At 42.7% G+C, this 14592-nt stretch overlaps 1 protein-coding gene across 1 annotated transcript in view; it reads left to right on the plus strand.

Moving 5' to 3' along the window:
- LOC128622814 (E3 ubiquitin-protein ligase UHRF2) overlaps positions 1–14592 on the plus strand; it is a 43266-nt gene that overhangs the window by 12567 nt on the left and 16107 nt on the right. The window contains exons 2-4 of the mRNA XM_053649566.1: positions 6650–6952; positions 10586–10869; positions 14526–14592. The exon at positions 14526–14592 is cut by the window's right edge and continues 152 nt beyond it. Of these exons, the coding sequence (XP_053505541.1) occupies positions 6650–6952; positions 10586–10869; positions 14526–14592 (654 nt within the window). The remainder of the gene's footprint in view (positions 1–6649; positions 6953–10585; positions 10870–14525) is intronic.

Genomic DNA, 14592 nt, shown 5'->3' on the forward strand with positions numbered 1-14592 from the left:
CATCGTAAAAGTAATCCATGTGACTCCCAATTTTATGAAGCGATACGAATTCACAAAATATCTTCACTTCTGTATATATCTCCGACAGACGCATTCACAAGAGGGCCATGACGCATGCATGCTGTGTTGACACAAACACGGACAAAAACAATGGCTGCGAGAGCGGACAAAAAAGCACAAGTCCTCCTCTATGTCGAAATCTGCAGATGTCTTTGTTACAAAGATTGCTCTATATGACTCAGTTTGTGTACAGCTTCCTTCTTCCTCTGCTGCAAACAGTGCAGCGCTTCAGGGTCCCATTGTATCCCAAGAATACATATACAGTATAGCATACATAGCTGACATTGTGCTCACGTATCTCAAGCTGATATTGCATTTCACATTTCTCTTATACACAGTGGCTTATCATCTAATCATGCTTTACAAGTACACTTCTTGTCATAGCGGTAGCTCTCAAGAGTCCCATGTGCAGGCCATTTGTCCATTCACCGGCTCGAAAGCCAAGTTATAACACTATAAACATGCAAAATATGCCTCATATTGAGTTATGAGAATGGCCGATAGTGTCCTTACTGTCCTGTTTTTCACTGTAAGGAGGTCTCAGGCTTTTAATCCAGAGTTAACATCGTTAACATTGTTTACCTGTATGGGAGTTAGCTAGGATTACATACATGACATTTCTATGAAAGTGGTTTGTCCAAAGCAGAACCTTACCAGTCACTCTAAATGATGAAAACATGGCAGCTTGATTCGTTATGTGAAGCAGTAATTCAAACAATTAAGCATTTTGTATAGATCGTGTTTACATACAGTACCTGTCCAGGAACATCATCATACGTGTCTATAAGAAGAGGTCCTTATAAGCAAACAAACAGGTGGTCATAGCAGTTTTTCTGAGACCATGTCTAAAACATTTGTGTTTTTATCATGTTGCACTTTTAATATGTATTTTTAGTCTATTTATTACGAGATTATGTAGCACATCCATTATACAAGTTTCTGAGAATGAGTAGTTGGTATAGAAAGGATGGTAGAACGAATGCAATAACGTAAACCTCCAATAACGTTTAGTCTGAGCTGCTGTTTTACACAAAATTATACACCCTCGCGTCAGTGAATAATCTCACCTGGATGCTGTTGATTTGTCCATCCATCCATCCATTTTCTATACCGCTTATCCTTGCTGCTGTCGATTTGTACCTGATTTAATCATAAACACTGTCCTATGCTCATCCCAAGACTCTCGTTCACACTCTGCTCATACACGCGTACGCTGTAATGATTTACAACCCCACTGATATCACCCAGAAGACGATGGGTTCTCTTTGGAGTCTTAGGGAGTTTTTCTTTGTCACTCTTGTCTTGTCTCGTAATTGCTCCTTAGTCCAAAATCTACATCCAGATTTCTATAAAGCGGCTTGGTGACAATGTCTGTTGTTAATAATGACACTCAAATAGAAATTAATCGAATCGCACGTGTGGCATTTGCAGGACGATTTGATTAGATTTTTTTCCCTTTAACTTTGGCTTGTGTTTTAAACGGTTGAGTAATAACGTGATAGCGTGCTGTTTTTAAACAGGGTTATCATACGGTGGAAATTTTTCAACGCCGGAACTGTAAGATCAGACTCGTGGAGTGCTGGAAGCTCCCTGAATGCTCACTGTCTCTAGCTAGCTTATCTGTTGTGCAGGAGAAAATGAGATCGGATCACGATGTTTACAGGAGCGAGTCTCAACCCCAGCGAGACCCAACTGCTCATTGAACAGACAGCGATGCGTTTCAGCTACGTATTCACACGCTACTGCAGGCTGTAAAGCAGAGGGAAAACAACGGAAAGAAAAATTTGTTTTGTGCCGCTCTGTGTTTAATGATCAATCAGTTACGTTTTATTGCCCAGTCGCACTTTAGCACACGGTTGTGTCGATGTTGTATCGTTGTTAGAACGTGACCCGATTCTTCCTCTTCCTAGTCTTTTCTCTTTTTTTTATTTTTTGTTCTTTCGCTTGCTTGCGCTCTGCCTGGCTGGTGGTGGGGGAGGGGAGCTGCTCCTCAAATTTCCCAGAATTCTCTTTTCCTTGAAGCTGAAATGGCGGTTGAGCGCATACGCACACAAACACACACACACACACACACACGTGCGCTTTGGCCTCTTTTTGTGAACTTGCAAGTCAACCCATCAAACTAACACTACTGTGCGCACACAAAAAGCACTGAAATATGTAGTTGGGAAGAATTTAAACACACACACACACACACACTACTTTAAGACGTTTGAGCGCAAAACACGCACACACTCAAACACATACTTTGCTAACACACACACACACACACACACACATACACACTGATCCAGGAGAGCGTGATTGTGAGCCAGCGAGCATTTTTTTTTTTTTCTTAACACATCGTGATGGCGCGTCTCGCTCTTAAAGAACCCGCCATTTTACCACTCGTGCAAAACCACGGCGTGAAAATGGAGGGATGAAATGGAGGAGGAAAATACAGAGGGAACCGAAGGGAGAGAAACGAAGTGGTAAAACCGAAGCAGAGAAAACGGCCAGAGAGGAAATAGAGGGATGAAAGAAGAGGAAAAATTTTATTGGCAGTTAAATAGATAAATTCACGTTCACTAACGATCAGATCCAGGCGTCATGAATAAATAACTGCCCCAGTGAAAGGGGTAACGTCACTAATGAGGTACGGGTGTGCGTTTGTCAGTTGTTAGACACAGACAGTGCTCAGTGCTTACACACACACACACACAAATAAACATAGTCGCTTTTCCACCTGCGGTTGTTTATTACTGTAATTGAATTTTTCTTTCCTAAGATATTTCCACTAAAACCCCAAACTGTTTAAACTTACCCAATCACAGGGGTGTAACACGACACCGTTATCTATCTGTTTAGTGCTACAAATATCAATATCTGTATTTGGATAATAAGCCCTAAGTGGGTGTGCCATTAAACAGAAGCGGGGGGGGGGGGGGTGTTCTTCTTTTTTTTCTTTTCTCCCCAGTGGACAAACAATGGAAAAAATACCCGAGGTGGAAATGCTACAGCTACGTCACTGCGGTTCATGTTCAGTCTCAACTATGGGAAATTATTATTTTTTAACCCGCTTGCATTGTTGCTGTTTTTGTTCGTACACATTTGTTTGGTTTTATTTCCCAAAATATCACTGAATTAGCAGCGTGATTAAAAGCACCATGATCCTGACCATCAGTCAGTAATTATGAATAAACGAACGCTGTACGCGTGCCGTACGTTAATGTGTAACGTTGGTGTTAACGACCATGGTCTTTGTCCCGCGAGCTTCATATCTGACTGCTCGCTTACACCCACATGAAAGTAAAAAAAAGACCTTAATTGAACATAAAGAAGACAACTTAAGGCATGAAGACCAACAGTGTTCCCCTCCTTGTGTTTATTATACTTTGTTTTTCTTTCATTTTATTCCTACATTTTATCACCTCTGGCTTTTTTTTCTCTCCAATTCTTTCTTTTTATTCCGGTTTCATCTCCTTTATTCTCTCCCTCCGGTTTGTCTTACTCCATTTTCTCGACGTGGTTCTGGGAGAGCGTTAAGATGGCGGGTTGGCGAGAGTCTCTGCGTGTCGGATGTGAAACGAACTAGCGGAGTGATTCACCGCGTCTTCTCCGTGCTCGTTTTTATTTCTCTCTTCCGTGAGCACGAGCGGTTTGGATCAGGAATTCATGCGATTGTATTAGTGTTGATTTCTTAACTGGTTCTCTGATAAATTCCTTGATACCTCTTATATAATCTATTAAGAGGCGAGGCATGGGGGTGGGGTGTGGGATAGGTGGGGGGGCAGTGATAGGGGGTGGAACAGGGGTGATCCTGACAATTGGGGTGATAAAATAACATGGAGTAGCACGCAGTCAGCATTAACGAGCCGTTATAGTGACGGCTACACAGCACACAGTGGAACACAACTTTACACAAGTTTATAAACAGATAAACAAACAAACATGATCATGTGACCAGCTGCACAGACGGCAGTGAGAATATTTGTCTGTGTGCTCGATTCATATTTCTACTCGATGGAAAAACCTAGACCAAAGAGAGACAGACGGGTACAAAGAGACAGACGGGTGTCTCTCTGTCTCAGTATCTATGTCTTTTTGTTTGTCTCTCTGTTGGTTTTTTTTCTGTGTATCTATTTTCTTTTACATGCTTATGGGGTAGCGTCTTTCTCTGTCCATTCCATTTACATACACACACACACACACACACACAATAACAGGGAAAATGGAGACGTCTTCTCCGTCATGCTCGTCCCAGAGAGAGAGCAGGAAAAAATCACACACTTCGCCATGCTCACTGTTTCGCAATAGGAACACGCACACACACACACACACACACCCACACACATACAAACACACACAGTTTATCAACGGAAAATGCGATGGTAAAGTGTGATAGTTGCCGTTATGTACACTGGAAGTAATTTTCCCCACTACCACCTCATTACTGCAGTACCACCCTATACTAATATAGTGTGTGTGTGTGTGTGTGTGCACTTGTTTTGCTACAGTCAACATGGCGGAGTATGTGCTGCTTTTCCCGCTTTCTCAGAGCGTAGAAGAAGCCGCCATTTTGCTCTCATTGTGTGTGTGTATGCGTGTGTGTGTGTGTGTGTGTGTGTGTTTCCATAGCAACCCCTTGCCCTTTTGTCACTATTCGAATATGTATTTGTTTACTTATATTAGTATTTCCCATTTGCCTTCATTCTGATTTTGCGGATTTAGTAGCAAGTACCGTATGGTTTACACACACACACACACACACACACACACACACACAGTGGCATATATGATAAAATGTTAGCTTGGTGAATGAGTGAACTCTTATTTTAAAATTTTTCTTTCTTTCGTTCCTTTCTTTCTTTCAGTCTTTTTCGCAATTTCCTTGTTTTCTTCTTCCATCTTTCTGTATTTTACTTTCCTCTATTTCCTTTCCTGCTTTATCCATTCATACTTTTGTCTTGTCTTTTTTTTGTATTGCTCCTTTCCCTTTTTTCTGGCTGTGGACCAACTTCTGTCCTTCTTTCCTACCTCATTTTCCTTTCCTTTTTTGCTTTTTTCCCTCTTTTTCTTTCTTTTTTGCCATTTTCCCTTCTTTTCCAGTTTTCTTATCTATCTTTGCTCTCACTCATTGTTTTCTTTCTTCCTCTGTACTTATTTTTCTTTTTTAACTGCCCTTTATTTCCTTCCTTCCTTCTTTCCTTCCTTCCTTCCTTCTGTTTCACCCTCTTTATAGTATTGCTTTCATTCTTCTTTCTTCTTTTACCTTTTCTTGTTCTTTTTCTGTTCTTTGTTTTCACTGCTTTTCTTCCTCCTTTGTTCTTTTTTCGGTTTCAGTCAAATTTCACATTTCTTAATTGACTCGTTAATTCATTTCTATAGAATAGGTGTAAAAGGCCGTACATATAAAAAAAAAAATTGTAAAGAGTGCATGTAGATGTAACGTACAGTGTAGGGGAGGGCGCAGGTGTAAACGGTGTAGGTGTCAAGTGCAGCTGTAAAGGGTGTAGGGGAGGGCACAGGTGTAAAGGGTGTAGGTGTAAAGTGCACTTGTAAACAGAATAGGGGAGGGGGCAGGTGTAAAGGGTGTGGGTGTACAGTGCAGCTGTAAAGGGTGTAGGGGAGGGGACAGGTATGAAGGCTGTAGATGTAAAGTTCACTTGTAAATAGTGTAGGGGAGGGGGCAGGTGTAAAAGGTGTAGATGTAAAGTGCACTTGTAAACAGTGTAGGGGAGGGGGCAGGTGTAAACAGAGTAGATGTAAAGTGCACATGTAAACAGTGTAGGGGAGGGGGTGGTGTAAAGGGTGTTGGTATAAAGAGTGGGTGTAAAAGATGTATGTGTAAAGAACGCGTGTAAAGGAGGGTGTAGGTTTAACGTGCACTTGTAAACAGTGTTGGGGAGGGGGCAGGTGTAAAGGGTGTAGATGTAAAGTGCACTTGTAAATAGTGTAGGGGAGGGGGCAGGTGTAAAAGGTGTAGATGTAAAGTGCACTTGTAAACAGTGTAGGGGAGGGGCAGGTGTAAAGAGTGTAGATGTAAAGTGGGAGTGGTGTAAAGGGTATGGGTATAAAGAGCATGTCTACAGGGTGTGGGTATAAAGAGTGGGTGTAAAAGATGTATGTGTAAAGAACACATGTAAAGGAGGGTGTAGGTTTAACGTGCACTTGTAAACAGTGTTTGGGAGGGGGCAGGTGTAAAGGGTGTAGATTTAAAGTGAACTTGTAAACGGTGTAGGGGAGGGGGCAGGTGTAAAGGGTGTGGGTGTACAGTGCAGCTGTAAAGGGTGTAGGGGAGGGGACAGGTATGAAGGCTGTAGATGTAAAGTGCACTTGTAAATACTGTAGGGGAGGGGGCAGGTGTAAACAGAGTAGATGTAAAATGCACATGTAAACAGTGTAGAGGAGGGGGTGGTGTAAAGGGTGCTGGGGAGGGGACAGGTGTAAAGGGTGTAGGTGCTGCTCTTTTCTTCCTCCTTGGTTCTTTCTCCGTTTCACTCAAATTTCACATTTCTTAATTGACTCGTTCATTTCTACTACACTTTATTCAGTCAGTTTATTATTGGGTGGCACAATAACTCTCTTTCTCTCTCCCTTTTATTTACAGATGGAGGATGGACAGACGCTGTTCGATTATAATGTCGGCCTAAATGACATTATTCAGCTTCTCATTCGCTCTCACACCGATCCAGCCGACAGTCCAAGCCCCATTCCCAACAATGGAGAGGTCATGGTTGGTAATGCAACTCCTCCCAGCAGCAGCCCTACCACACCCACAGCAACCACAGTAACCACAGCAACCACGGCTTCCCCAGCAACAGTCAGCAGCAACAGTGGGTCAGCATTAGACAGTCAGCCTTCAACATCCTCATCTGCCGACCTCGTTGATCCAGGGATCGGAGTTTATAAGGTCAGAACAGGTTTAAAGGATGTAAGTGTAAAAAGATTAGGTTTAAAAGGTCAGAACAGGTTTAAAGGATGTAAGTGTAAAACACAGGGTGTAGGTGTAAAGAGCAGGTCTAAAGGCTGTAAGTGTAAAGAACAGGTATAAATGGCCTATGTCTAAAGAACAGGTGTAAAGGGTGTTGGTGTAAAAAGCGGATGCAAAGGGTCTACATGTTAAGAGCAAATGTAAATGGTGTATGTGTAAAGCACAGGTGTAAAAGATAGGGTTATAAAGAGTGGATGTAAAGGATGTATGTATAAAGAACAGTTGTATAGGGAGTACGTGTAAAGAACAGATGTAAATTTAGTATGTATAAAGAACATATAAAGAGTGTAGATGTAAAGTGCATGTATAAAGGGTGTAGGTATAAAGAACAACTGAAAAGGGTGTAGATGTTAATGAGCAGATGTAAAAGGTGTAAGTGTAAAGATGTTCAAAGGCAGCAGGTGTAAAGGGTATAGTGCAGGTGTAATAGGTATATGTGTATAGAGCAAGTGTACAGGTGTAGGTGTAAAGAGCAGGTGTAAAGAGTGTATGTGTAAAGCGCTGGTATAAGTGTAAATGTAAAGAGCAAATGTAAAGGGTATAGGTGTAAAGTGCAGTTGCAAAGGGTGTAAAGGAGGGAGCAGGTATAAAGGGTGTAGGTGTAAAGAAGTAATGCAAAGGGTGTAGGGAAGGGGGCTGTTGTAAAAGGTGTAAGTCTAGCAGGTGTAAAGGGTATTGGTGTAAAGAACAAGTGTGTATGTGTAAAGGGAGCAGGGGAGGGGGCAGTTGTGAAGGGTGTAAGTAAGTGTAGCAGGTAAAAAGGGTTCAAGTGCAGTAGGTGTAAAGGGCAGGTGTAATTGGTGTTGGGGAGGCAGCAGGTGTAAAGTGCCGGTGTAAAGGGTGTAGGTGTAAAGGGTGTGGGTATAAAGAGTGGGTGTAAAAGATGTATGTGTAAAGAACAGGTGTAAAGTGTGTTGCACTTGTAAAAGTGCACTTGTAAACAGTGTAGGGGAGGGGGAAGGTTTAAAAGGTTGTAGGGGTAAAGCGCAGTTGTAAAGGGTATAGGTGTAAAGGGAGTACATGTAAAGAAGATATATTAAAGGAGTATGTGTAAAGGACAGATGTACAGGGAATACATGTAAAGAACAGGCATAAAGGATGTAGGTGTTGAGCAGATGTGAAAGGTGTAAATGTAAAGAACAGATGTAACGGGAGCAAGTGTAAAGTGCAGTTGTAAAGGGTGTGGTGTAGGGGAGGGTCAGGTGTAAAGGGTGTACATGTAAAGAACGGGTGTAAGATGAGTACCTGTAAAGAACAGGTGTAAAGGGAGTACATGTAAACAATTTTAAGGGCTTAGGTGTAAAGTGCAACTGTAAAGAGTGTAGGTGAGTTGGCAGGTGTAAAGGGTGTAGGTGTAAAGAGCAGTTGTAAATGGTGAGGTGTAAGAAATAGGTGTAAATGGAGTACGTGTAAAGAACAGGAATAAAGAGTGCACATGGTAGTTAAAGGAGTATGTGCAAAGAACCGTTGTAAAGTGTGTAGAGGAGGGGGCACATGTAAAGGAAATAGGTGTAAAGAACAAGTGTAATGGGTGTAGGTGTAAAGGGTGTAGGTGTAAAGAATATGTATAAAAGGAGTATGTGTAAAGAACAGATGTAAATGGAGTACATATAAAGAACAGGCATAAAACGTGTAGATGTAAAGCGCATGTATAAAGGGTGTAGGTGTAAAGAGCAACGGTAAAGGGTGTAGGTGTTAAGAACAGATGTTAAGGGAGTATGTGTAAAGAATAGGTTTAAAGGGTGTAAGTGTAAAGTGCAGTTATAAAGGGTGTAGGGGAGAAGCAGGTGTAAAGGGTGTACATGTAAACAGTTGTAAGGGCTTAGGTGAAAATTGCAACTGTAAAGGATGTAGGTGTAAAGAGCAGGTTTAAACAGTGTATGTATAAGGAATGAGTGTAAAGGGTGTAGGTGTAAAGAGCAGGTTTAAACAGTGTATGTGTAAGGAACGAGTGTAAAGGGTGTAGGTGTAAAGAGCAGGTGTAAACAGTATATGTGTAAGGAACGAGTGTAAAGGGTGTAGGTGTAAAGAGCAGGTTTAAACGGTGTATGTGTAAGGAATGAGTGTAAAAGATGTAGGTATAAAGAGCAGGCTTAAACAGTGTATGTCTAAGAACGAGTGTAAATGGTGTAGGTGTAAAGAACAGGTGTAAAGAGTGCAAGTGTAAAGCGCAGGTGTAAAGAGTGCAAGTGTAAAGTGCAGGTGTAAAAGGTGTAGATGTGAAGAGCAGGTGTAAAGGGTGTAGGTGTGAAGAGCAGGTTTAAAGAGTGTAAGTGTAAAGCGCAGGTGTAAAGGGTGTAGGTGTGAAGAGCAGGTGTAAAGGGTGTAGGTGTGAAGAACAGGTGTAAAGAGTGTAAATGTAAAGTACAGGTGTAAAGGGTGTAGGTGTAAAGCGCAGGTGTAAAGGGTGTAGGTGTAAAGAGCAGGTGTAAAGGGTGTAAGTGTAAAGAGCAGGTGTAAAGGGTGTAGGTGTGAAGAGCAGGTGTAAAGGGTGTAGGTGTAAAGAGCAGGTGTAAAGGGTGTAAGTGTAAAGAGCAGGTGTAAAGGGTGTAGGTGTGAAGAGCAGGTGTAAAGGGTGTAAGTGTAAAGAGCAGGTGTAAAGGGTGTAGGTGTGAAGAGCAGGTGTAAAGGGTGTAAGTGTAAAGCGCAGCTGTAAAGGGTGTAGGTGTGAAGAGCAGGTGTAAAGGGTGTAGGTGTGAAGAGCAGGTGTAAAGGGTGTAAGTGTAAAGTGCAGGTGTAAAAGGTGTAGATGTGAAGAGCAGGTGTAAAGGGTGTAGGTGTGAAGAGCAGGTTTAAAGAGTGTAAGTGTAAAGCGCAGGTGTAAAGGGTGTAGGTGTGAAGAGCAGGTGTAAAGGGTGTAGGTGTGAAGAACAGGTGTAAAGAGTGTAAATGTAAAGTACAGGTGTAAAGGGTGTAGGTGTAAAGCGCAGGTGTAAAGGGTGTAGGTGTAAAGAGCAGGTGTAAAGGGTGTAGGTGTGAAGAGCAGGTGTAAAGGGTGTAGGTGTGAAGAGCAGGTGTAAAGGGTGTAGGTGTAAAGAGCAGGTGTAAAGGGTGTAAGTGTAAAGAGCAGGTGTAAAGGGTGTAGGTGTGAAGAGCAGGTGTAAAGGGTGTAAGTGTAAAGAGCAGGTGTAAAGGGTGTAGGTGTGAAGAGCAGGTGTAAAGGGTGTAAGTGTAAAGCGCAGCTGTAAAGGGTGTAGGTGTGAAGAGCAGGTGTAAAGGGTGTAGGTGTGAAGAGCAGGTGTAAAGGGTGTAGGTGTGAAGAGCAGGTGTAAAGAGTGTAAGTGTAAAGCGCAGCTGTAAAGGGTGTAGGTGTGAAGAGCAGGCGTAAAGGGTGTAGGTGTGAAGAGCAGGTGTAAAGGGTGTAGGTGTGAAGAGCAGGTATAAAGAGTGTAAGTGTAAAGCGCAGCTGTAAAGGGTGTAGGTGTGAAGAGCAGGTGTAAAGGGTGTAGGTGTGAAGAGCAGGTGTAAAGGGTGTAGGTGTGAAGAGCAGGTGTAAAGGGTGTAGGTGTGAAGAGCAGGTGTAAAGGATTCATATTAATGTTATGATTTCAGATTAACGAGCTGGTGGACTGCAGGGATGTCAGCATTGGCGCCTGGTTTGAGGCAACAATCGAGAGCGTTACTCCGTCCAGCAAAGGGAGCAAAAAAGAGACAGCAGCATCTTCTACAGGCAGGACAGGGAGAAACGGCAAGCGCATTAATGGGAAGGTGGAGACGGAGTCAGACACAAATGGCACTGTGCTGCTAAACTCGAACAGCGAGAAGCCTTCAACATCTCAGACTGAAGCAGAAGACCCTGGCAGAGACGATATCAGCTACCACATTAAATACGAGGAGTGGGTGCATTTAACATTTAAATTATTGTACAGATTTAACAGGCCACTGTATCTGCTTTACGTTCCTGCCACATTCTGCTGTTTTAGGGTCTTGAAAGCCCACTGTGTAAAAACAAATAGCAAGACAGCTAACATGAAATATGCTAAGTCCTATTCATTAACATTCACTGCTAATACTAGCCATCTAGCTAACAGCAGCTAATCTGAAAAGATTTCAGAGTTATCCAGCTAGCAATCAGTTTCTGGGCTTCTGTGTGTATCGGTCTGTGTGTGTGTGTGTGTTTGTGTGTGTGTGTGCGTTCATCACTGTCTGTGTATTTAGATGTGTTGTATGTGTGCGTCTGTGCATGTATGCATGTGTATATCCGTGTGTGTTTGGGTTCATCACAGTATATTTATGCGTAATGTAGATATTTTTGTTGTGTTTGTGTGTATTTTGTTTGTGTGTGTGTGTGTGTGTGTGTGTGTGTGAACACCTTACTTCCTTCTTCTTTCTCAGATTTCTGCCTGCAGCTGAAGGAGAGGCAGAATGCACACTCGTCTTATTTCTCTTGCTCCCCCCCCCCCCCCCACATCCATGGCAAATTCATCCGGAACGCGCCGTTGCCATGGAGACAAGCGACCTCTCTTGAGCGGCGAGCGTTTCTTTTTCTTTTTTTCTTTTTTTTTTAATTTTCCTCTTTTTTCACGCCATGTTTATGAAAAAATAAACAAGCAAATGCAACATAGCTATAAAAACAATTAGTTATATACTACAAATGTTGTGCAAGCGTAAGCACGCTTATATGTTTATACGTGCGAAGCCATAAATTATTAAGCACAAACAGCAAATCGGCCGTGTCTGTTTCTGCACTTCGTTCAGGGATTAGGCTGCCTAGCTAGCAGCATGTTCGGGCACCGTTAATGGGATAAAGTCTGTCCAATTCAAAAGGGCAGCAAAATGACAGGGTCCATATTTAAACCAATAGAAAAGGGAGAAAATCTGATAATACAGTCCACTAGACAAGTGTTTAGGTTTATATTTAAAAAAAAAACAACAACATAGCACAGTGTGTGGGGATGGGGGGGGTATTCATATATGCTGGGGAACAAATATAGGATAGGAATATGTGACATTTGGCATTTTTTTCCCCTTTTAACAAAAATGGCAGCATTTATTTTTTTAAAAATAAAAGAGCTGAAATTTTCCTTTTGGTTAGGGTCACAAGGATAGTAAGACAAACGTGTGTGTATGTGTGGTAATGTACACTGCGTGACCATCATGCTTCCTTTGTTCGTGGCGTTTTCTTTCTTCTCTTGCTCTGTTCATTACAATTTGGGCCGAGACAGCAGCTCAAATGAACGTGTGTTACTTAAATAAACAAACAAATGAATATTATATAACACAGGACTACTCTGTAAAACACAGGACCCTATGGTTTTCATGACGGGAAGAAAACGTTAAAAACAATAAAAACTGACTCCACGCTTTGCTGTTTTTTTGTAGCAGACTCATTTAGATTTTTAAGTATTTTGTCTTTCTGAGAGTATTAACCAGATGTGCATTTCTTTAACAAATAAAAATTGAAACATATAAACGTCATCAAAACAAAAAATTCTGTCCGTGAAGTGTGAAGAGCCTTGGGCTGTACCATTCACAGAAAAGGGGGGGAGAAATAACAGCGGGGAATAAGAGCGCTTTGTTCATCTCAGATATGTCATATTAAAAAAGATATGTTAATCATGTTTTATGTTAATCTCTCAGCACACAGTTGGAAATCGGCCTTAAATATTAACAATCCCTCTTTCTAAACCGTTCCTTTCCCCCCCCCACACACACTAAATTAAGATGGCAGCGGCAGAAGGATTTTAACACAGTCGGGTGCTTTGTTGTTTTTCCCCGCTGAGCTGTGCACACTCTCGCTTCTCCTCACTGTGTGTGTGTGTGTGTGTGTGTGTGTGTGGTATCATTTGCGAGGGGAAAAACAGCTTGTCAGAAATGCGAGCCACCTGGGATTGAAACAGTGGAGAGGATTTCTAAGAAAACTTTGCAGCAGGGTCAGACTTGAAACAATGCAGTTGTGTGGGAAAAGCTGTTTTTGTTGTGATTTTTACCTTTTTATTCAGGCCCTTTTAATCCTTAAACTAGTGTTTGATACAGGGTTTTATACCACATTGCTATTAAATTGTGGATTCTGATTGGTCAGAAAGTGTTGATTCACGTTCTATATCAGCAGCTCTGACAGTAGTTTGCAGTAGCTGCAGATCGTCTGGTTTACGCATGTAACCCTGCTCCCTGAAAAGGGAGCGAGACGTTTTGTGAGCTTCATGCTGTGGGAAGCGCCCTCGCACGTGACCAGCATCTGAAGTTTGTGTGAAATTGCACCTATTTATAGGCCTGGCATGGTCAGGTGACGTGGCATCGCGTGACTATAAAACGGCATGACAAAGCTACACAACGTCTCGTTCTCTTCTCAGGGAATAGGAGTAACCCAGACGTTCCCTTTCAAAGGGAACTCAACGTTGCATGAGCTTCACGCTCTGGGAACGAGTATACCCACTCCATCATACTGAGGGTATGGCCTGTTCAAAAAGGTCAGAGCCTGGGGGTCACTGCAAGACACTCGAGCCCGGGGTGGAATCCATGTCCAAACTGTAGTATCGAATGAATGTGTGTGGCATAGACCACCCTGCTCACAAGCACCTCCTCCACCTTCGGCATAGCCAAATACCCGTACTGTTCATTCCCCACGATGGCCGAATAATCAGACGTCCCAGGGTTATAAACACGATATTTCATCATGCACTTCTGGAAAAAAGGGGAGTTTTCTGCAGGGTGAGGGATAAGCATTTTCATAGGGCAGAACGTGCTCGTCCAGCCTGCTACGAGCCACTTCCTCTTCCCCGGGCCAGTCTAAATTCAGCTTTTCTACAGCCCTAGTGATCACTTCAAGCAGCTCTTTATATAATTGAGAGCTGCTGTTCATTTTTGATACACTGCCCCCCCGGCTCCTCGGAGTCAGAGAGGGTGGGTTGACTCTCCATATCAGAAGGAGGAGTCGCGACACAAGCTCCAAAACCTGGAAGTGGAGAGTCAGATCCAGAGGACGGAGCAAGAGATAGAGCAGCGCTCGTCGCCAGATCCATATAGGATCCCCAGAGCCCCAAGGCTCTGAAACCCGACTCCCTTCAGTTGAGAAGACAGCGAGCCGAGAGCAGAGCTGCCTAATTGTGAAGCGTTCGCCTGTCATCAATGCACACTAAAATAATCCACCCAGTAAATACAGTTCCGATGTCAGCCATATCACATCACAGCTGATGAGTGTAGTGCAGCAGGTGGTGGGATTCAGAAGGAGAAGCTCATGCATAGAAAAGTTTTATAGTTACAGCATTAAGGTGTGTCACCACCAGGAAGCACATTAAGTTTAAACACACATACACACACACCAAATGTTAAATGTAAAAGTTTCAGAAATTATGAGTTCACTGAAGAAGTAAAGTTGGACACCTGTCAAAACTGTAACTAGTGAGTATAGATGTCAGTACAGACCTGGAGCTCTGGTCCAGTATTGGATTTGACAGGTTTTCTGAGTTGACCCAGAGAAGAGCAGAGAAGAAGTCGACTGTCTTAATCAACAGTGTATTTGTACAAATTGTTAAAAGTCACATGTCTGCAGTTACCCGGAGAATGGTGTGGTGGAGATGAATGCAGAAGATGTGCGTCCTCGAGCTCGGACGCTGCTA

Source organism: Ictalurus furcatus, chromosome 18 (genome assembly GCF_023375685.1).
Source record: "Ictalurus furcatus strain D&B chromosome 18, Billie_1.0, whole genome shotgun sequence".
Taxonomy (NCBI): domain Eukaryota; kingdom Metazoa; phylum Chordata; class Actinopteri; order Siluriformes; family Ictaluridae; genus Ictalurus; species Ictalurus furcatus.